The following is an 8,022-nucleotide window of genomic DNA, read 5'->3' on the forward strand; positions in this document are numbered from 1 at the left end:
TGGGGGTAGAGGGTCAATGGGTAAAGGAAGAAAAAACATTGAAGCAAATGCGAGTTCATCTTAAATCAAAGAAGATGGATGTTAAATTATTGATAAAAGAAATTAAGATACAGTAAGTATATTCAAGACAAGGAAATTGATATATTAAATTCAGAGGTGTTTATAAGGCATGGGCAATATAAATGGTATAAATATTACATCAAAGGGAAAAAATTTAAAAGGTGAGATTTTGTTTCATGTCCTGCATTCTATCAAGTACTGCAGCTTCCAATATCATCAGTGTCAAACACCATGATTCACAAAACTGTTAGAATTTTACAAAATAATTACCTCCGCCACCGAAGGTGAAGGGGGTTATGTGTTCACCCCTTTCTGTCCGTTTGTCTGTTTGTCTGTGCACAGAATATCTCAAAAAAGTTGTTGACGGCTCCGGATGAAATTTTGTAGACAGGTTGGGTGTGTGACAAGGACGATTTGAATCGATTTTGGTGAAGATCCGAATCCGGATCTGGATGCGAGAATTATTTATTTTTTTTAAAAAGTGATTCTTCACCATTGAGACATCAGGCCAACAACGATACATAGCCTGGTATTTGAAAAAAATGTATTAATTTGGCCCGATAGGTTCTTGTGGATCAGGCATTATGTGGTGGAGGTATGCGCTCTACTGAGTGCCCTTCTAGTTTTTGCTTGTATTGCAACAATAATTTGCTGAAAAAAAATGGAGTAAATGGCATTTCTCGCAACAGCGTAATTGCACGGCTGACAACACCACAAACCTCCACATTGCAAGAAATATGGAACGCAATGTGGCTTCATGGTGAGGACATCAGAATGGGATCAGAGGTTGTGGGTTCAAATCCAGCTGAAGACAGTGATATGAAGGATGTGGATTCTAAGCTTCATTAAAACTGAGATAGTCTCAGGAAGACAGCATGTCCATCATTGCATTTGTCTAACCTTCAGGGAGGGGGTAATCTGTCTGCCCTATCAAGGTATGGTCTGCTTTGTGGTTGACTCTTTAGTGTCCGAGGGCAACAACGCTGTCTATAAAAGGAAGTGCCACCGACATCACTATAACTCAATAAATAAATATTATGTCATGGGGATGTATTTATATATTTCTCATCATTCGGTTGGAGACTTGAAGTGACATCAGAGACTATTTGAGACAGCTCTTGCTTGGAGGGCTAAGAGGGGAACTCGAGCACAATTTGTTTTGTTCTTTCTGAAAACCACTGAAAGTCATTAATCACGGTCCAATTTGAATGGAAAAACATCTTGAAGACATCTTGATCCCAATGGCAGGTTAGATTGTGTATTTCGAGCTCGGATTCCGATCCCGATTCCAACATCATGAGCAACTCTGATGGTTCTCAGAATGTTGAAAGTGATCATTGGGATTTTGAAGAAACAGTTGGAGACAAAATTAGTGATGGAAACGCTTTCGGAGGAATTGTGGAGCCAAACCGGTTTTGAGCCTTGGTGCGAGTGATTCAGAGGAAGGCGGCGAAGGTTTTAGTGAAAATGAAAATGATGGTCGTATGTTCATTACAGATTGGTAGGTTTTGTTTTCTGTTTTATTGATGGTTTATAAGAGAGGGATTTTGTATTAATTGATAAATCAGTTTTACGACTCAAGGAAAAAAAAATGCTCATCATCTCCCAACAGTCGCCCAGGCACACTCGGACACTGCGGATAAAACGGGCGACGAATGCTTTGTCCCACCGTCGCAGGCTGACCAGGTGTCTTGTGTTATGTGATCGTCCAGTTTCATACTTTCCTGGGATGCCATTTCTGCCTGCGGCACTGTGTTCGTGCTGTGTTGTGCCATGTCGTTGTCCTACCCCAGTGGAGGGGGGAGTGGTGCTCGGGTGAAGAAGTGGTGTGGGGTGGTTGTGGATATTGTGGAGTGATGGTTGTAGGGGATTGTGAAGGAATGGTGGAGGGTGGGGCTTGAGATGATGATGGGTAATGTGGAGATGATGGTTGATGGGGGATGGAGGGGGATGGAGGGGGTGGAAGGGGAGTGGGATGGTGGTGGGTATTGTGGGGGTGATGATTGTATGGGGTTTGTGAAAGAATAGTGGGATGGTGGTGGGTAATGTGGACGTGATGCCCTGAAAGTTTTAGTGTCGTCAGTCAAATCCTCTCGGATGAGTAGGTGATGATACATACATACAAACTTTAACTCTCCATTAGAATAAATTGTTGTTCATTTGATTTGTAGACATTTGTGTTGATAAAAGATAATTATTTTCAGGTGCTCTTGTAGTAACTGCCGGGCAATGGCAGCAGGTGTTTGATTCACGGCTCAAATTGTCTGTGTTCATGTGCTGGTAGCTGGATAGAGATGGTGTTACAGTTTCAAGCGACGGCTGTTTCTTCCGCTTAATGGCATCCTCTCTCGATCGTGGTGGATAACCACAATATCTAGCTATCTTTGTTGTTTCATAACAGTGCTCTGTAAAATGTAAAATGTTGCGAACATTCTTTAAGCCCGATCCACACTCGGATATTTCGGACAAACCTCGTCCAATTTCTGGCAAACTTTCGGGTCTTTCATGAAACCATCTCGGTTTGTATTACGAAACAAGGACCAACACATCGACTCTCGAATATTTGTAGAAAATTGAAAATTATTCGCAGTTTGAGTTAAACTGTACCTCCTGATGCGACGTCCCATCGAACCTGAAGAAGCAGAATATTTAGACTTTTGATTGAAAAAATTATCCACTTTATAATTCGCAAATTGGAAAAAGGACACATCATATCTATTTTGTGGGTTTTAAAGGGACATATTAGCGCCCAGGTGGTCTGAGCGCTTGGGTTCCCCTTTTAAGGAGAAAGTGAAACGACCATTAAAAAGAGCTAGGGCCGGGTTTTTGAGGCGGGAGCACATTTGGTTTGTGGCCAATGGTACAGTCTTCTGCAATTTCTGTCTGGAAGTCGAACCAACAAACAAGCCATGAACAAACCAATAACATTTAATTGCACCATTATCTTATTCATAATCTCTTACCCGGAAACAGTCGGCGTGATAATAAAGGTTGTAACAGTCAAGCAGGAACTTTGTTTTCCCTTTCAGGGATTCTCCGCAACGAGAACAATTCCGCTCATCAGAAGGTCTGCAATAAAAACGTCAAAGGCAAAGAATACAAGATAGTAGAGGTGAATGACAATTTTAAACAGAGGAGTTGTTTTTAACAACTCAACACATTCTGATAAATAAAGCAGCAGCAAAGGTCAAAGGCATGATTAGCTGGCATGAAGAAGTTATTTTTGGCACGGACAGGAATCATGAGAATGTATTTTTCCCCCCTAAAGCGACTAAGCCATGGATTTTATGGTTGCAACATGTTCAAAGAAATAATCTACGTCCATCAGATTCAAACAGGACTACAACTAGAGGAGGAGCACTCGGTAGAGTGCAAAACCTCCGCCGCCAATACTGCTGGGTCACTCGAGTGAACCTGATATCCTATTCATTCAATTTGACGTCAACAGTGCTCACAGAGTTATAGTTTGCAACTTTCCCTTTTACTTTTAACTTTTACATACTCAATTCATTCGTCATAACTAGATTCCTTGAGACAGGAATTGATTTTACGTGGGTATATCCACCTGGAGTTCCAAAATCAGCCGCAATTATAATTTTGGCATGCTTTTTGTTGGAAATCACTTTCAACATGTAGAAATGCAAAAAAAAAAAAAAAAAATCGAAATTTTGTTGAAAAAAAAGTTGCAAAATGTTTTTTATTTTTTATTTTTTCTCTAACAAATTTTTTTTGGGTTGAAATCACTTAAAACATGTAGAAATGCAAAAAAAAAAAAAAATCAAATATTTTTTCAAAATGGCCACCATAGCGGCCATATTGGATTTTGGACCAAGTCCAAAATCTAATGGCATGATCCTTGGACCATACCTAATCCCCCCACCAAGTTTCGTCAAAATCCGTCGAGGATTTTTTCCGTAATACTGTTCACAAACAAATAAACAAATGTCACCCGCAGGGTGACCCATATCTTGCCAAAAGGTGACCACGTGTGCTTCTTTAAGGTCACACTGAGGTGAACAGAGCTGCTATCCACCAGGAGCGACTCCTTGAGGAATATCTGCCTCCGAGAGATTCCGATGAGAATCATTCTACAGAGTAACCATGAAAAATATGCTTTTTCCTCTTAACGACACCAAATGACGTCATAATGTCTCAAGCTTGACATATCTAGAAAGCACTCATCGAGATGTTCAATTTGAGGTACTACACGATATGGTTCCTAAAACTTGAAAATTTGACCTTGGGGTCAAATATGTTTGACCTGAGGCGCTAACCATGAAGGTCAAGGCCAATCACCACCAAAAACTAATCAGCTGAGCGCCAGACCATGAACTATATTCCCATGAAGTTTGAAGACGATCCGATCAAAATTACTCAAAAAATAAGGGTTTCGTCGACTCCCCTGATTTGCGACAAAGTGACCTTGACCTTTGACCTTGACCTTCAAAATTTTATATGCTGAAAGGGACCTCTATAGGCCTCTAATATGTGAAGTTACAAAAATTTCCAATGATAACTGTGCTCTACAGAGTGATTTCTACGTGATTACAGACCAAAAAAAAACAAACAAAAAAAACATATGAAGGTCAAGGCCAATCACCACCAAAAATTAATCAGCTGAGTGCCAGACCATGAACTATATTCCCATGAAGTTTTAAGACGATCCAATCAAAATTACTCAAAAAATAAGGGTTTCGTCGACTCCCCTGATTTGCGACAAAGTGACCTTGACCTTTGACCTTGACCTTCAAAATTTTGTGCACTGAAAGGGACCTCTATAGGCCTCTGATATGCGTAGTTACAAAAATTTCCAATGATAACTGTGCTCTGCAGAATTTTTTATACGTGATTACAGACAAACAAACAAACAAAAAGAAAAAAAAAAACATACAAGCTGACTAACATATCTTGCAAAAACTTCGTTTTGGCAAGATAACAAACAAACAAAAAAACAGACAGGGGTGAAAACAGTAACCTCCGTCCATCTTCGATGGCGGAGGTTAAATATGAAGGAGTCGGCAGGATAACTTGGAGGTAAACACACTCTGAGCTGTCTAGTCTGAGTTTGAATTTCGGCCCAGCTACAAACTGTCGACCCGGTGTTTTGCAGGCAGGGTGATTCATCAATGTGTGTGCCGTCCATCGGATAGATGTTACACCGGGTGTCCTGTCTGCCAGAATTAGTTGATGGACCATTAACGATTCGACGGTGTCCTTTGGGAAGAGTAGGCACCATGAACAAATCCCAAATTCCTGCTCTAACTGTGTTTCAGAGGCAACAACAACAACAGCCACGTGCTATGTATGAAAGAAGAATCAGAAGAAGAACAAAAAGGAAGAGAGAGAATACAAAAGCACTTACATTTCGTTTCTCACTTGTTCCTCTTTTTGAGAAAAAATTTCTTCACTTTTTGTCGTGCTGTATCAATGGTGGGATAAAAAAAAACATGAGTGTGACGACATTGAGCCATTTTGGCCAGGCGGTAATACAATTATCAAGAAAAATAAAGACTTTTAAAACTGCACAAAAACTACAATTGCAGTTGTAACTTCCACCCACATTTGAAAGTTGCTAACTCGGCTCGGGAGACGAGGGGGTTCGAAAATTGAAACCAAAATAATGATGATTTTTGGAATGAGTGGTTCAACACAAAACTAAATACCCATTCTATCATACATGTTAAACATGGCTCGATTGAGTTTAGATCAGGGTACGACGTGACTGCAGACCAATCTGTGACGGCAGGAAAAGCAAAAGGTTTACCGAAGGTAGTGGGTTTAGGAGCGGCAGGAAAAGAAAGGAAGGGATCGTAGCAAGGATATTGCTGCCAAGGGTATGTATATCTGCTGGTGGAAGTGAAACCCCAAAATGGAATCCATTCGGATTATGAAACACAAACCTAATATGCTCCGTGACTTGCTGTTCGTCTCCATCCTCAGCGTTATTTGCGTTGAGCTCTTGCGGCCTGACGTCACACACACACATACACGTCACATTTAACCTGGACGTTTGCTTATAAAAATCAGGGTATTATACATAGATTAATACTATTTGAGGGAATTTGCATTTGGTCTTGCTGACCAATACCGATGAACATGCGTTTTCTGCTCAAATGCAATTGATGAAAAACAAAGATGACGGTGAAGGAGATAACGAAGGACGGAGCAGTGGATAATTTTGCAATTCCTGCTCAACTGAAGGATTAGCATTTGCAAAATGAGTAACAGGAAGCCTGTTCAAATTTCCAGATGATTGGTCAAACAAAGATTATATGGTCAACATCAGTTAAACATCAAACGCAGACACCGATCCAGAGTTTGGGCTTATTTGCCCTCATCAGCATGGCATACTGATAAATATCGAACCAATGATGACCACATTCGTTATTTGTACATCAGACACGCCTCTGATGCAAACCACAACAGTCAAGAGGTGCGGCTGATGTATAAACGACAAATGTGTGCAGCATCGATTCGATATTTATCGTTACGCCATCCTGTTGAGGGCAAAAAGCCGAAATCCAGATCGGTGGCTCCGTTTGATGTTTAACTGATGTTGACCATATAATCTTTGTCTGTTTGACAGTCACCAGGCTGAGGCGTCTGTGTTGGAGGCGTCGTCTGTGTTGGAGGCGTCGCTTTGGTGTAGGACTGTGTCCAATGGGAGATTGGTGGAGTGCTCATCACACTCCACATGTTTTGATATATATATATATATATATGTATGTATGTATGTATGTATGTATGTATGTATGTATGTATGTATGTATGTATGTATGTATGTGTGTGTGTGTGGAGCATCATGAGCACTCCCCCAATTTCCAATAGACGTAAAGTTCTGCACAAGCGCACACCAAAGCGTCACCTCCGACCCGAAAGCTTCAGCCCGGCGACTCATGTCAAGCAGACAGAAATTTTGTGGTTACCGTCGGTTAAACACCAAACACAGGCACCTATCCGGATTTCAGGCATATTTACCCTCATCAGGATGGCGTAACGTATAAGTTTTGAAAACTGTTGTGTATTTTGAACATTTTGAAAACCTGATGAGGGTAAATAAGCCTGAAATGTTACCATGTGAGACATAATATTGTTGCGAATTGGCACCCGCTGGCGTGCGAACGGCCATGTGACTCGAATCGCGGCACATCGCCCACCGGACGGACAATTCTGTCGTGACCCTCTCGGACTAACGCCGGGAGCTAGTCACGGGTGGGCCGTTCGGACTCACCACGATCGTGCCAATCAGCCACCCGCGTGGGATAGGGTTGTTCGCCAAACTCGACCTACCTAAGTACCCACGCGAAGGGTAGACCGGGCGATCGCACCTTCGCCGCAAGTCGACTCCGGACACGGGCCGCTTAAGCGATCCGTTCCGTGCTATCGGGATAACCGAGCGGTGTTATCGTCGGCCTCGACGGTTCCGATTAATTATCGGGTGTATTAAGCCCATGACGAACCCATTACGTGAAGCAAGATGGAGATTCAATTAAAGAAAAGACGAAGCGAAACGGGAAAACAGTTCAACATAATGCACATTTATTTCGCGGCACACGGAGAGCACACATATACAGCCAAACAGAATGCACATATATCAATTTAAAACAATAACAACAATGCAGAGCTATGACCGACTACGCGAGCACACGGCAACACTTAACAGTTTTACTTCACCAGGCTGGCTCCGACACACACACACGTTTACACCAAACCCCAAAAGAAATGGAAGTGCGACTTCCCTGATCCCGTCGAGTCCTCCTCCTGCGACCGCAACTCCGAGCCCCTCCGGCGTGCTCCGCGAGCTCGTGTGGTCCGCTCGACTGTACGGACGGGGTTTTGGGGAAACGGACGGGGCTTGTTCGGCGCTGTTTTCCGTGCTCGCGCACGGGTCAAAGGAGCAAGGCAGGAACCACAAGCTCGTGACTCGAGCCAGAAGACGACCATGAAGACCAACCCTCGACC

At 42.4% G+C, this 8,022-nt stretch overlaps 1 protein-coding gene across 1 annotated transcript in view; it reads right to left on the minus strand.

Annotated features, from left to right (window-relative positions):
- LOC147011094 (uncharacterized) overlaps positions 1-8,022 on the minus strand; it is a 45,999-nt gene that overhangs the window by 14,139 nt on the left and 23,838 nt on the right. The window contains exons 6-8 of the mRNA XM_085859843.1: positions 5,961-6,026; positions 5,423-5,479; positions 3,024-3,129 (exon numbers count right to left, since the gene is read on the minus strand). Coding sequence (XP_085715969.1) covers positions 3,024-3,129; positions 5,423-5,479; positions 5,961-6,026 — 229 coding nt within the window. The remainder of the gene's footprint in view (positions 1-3,023; positions 3,130-5,422; positions 5,480-5,960; positions 6,027-8,022) is intronic.

Source organism: Eptatretus burgeri, chromosome 16, assembly GCF_056783735.1.
Source record: "Eptatretus burgeri isolate ZD-2024b chromosome 16, Ebu_testis_v1, whole genome shotgun sequence".
In the NCBI taxonomy this organism is placed as follows: Eukaryota; Metazoa; Chordata; class Myxini; order Myxiniformes; family Myxinidae; genus Eptatretus; species Eptatretus burgeri.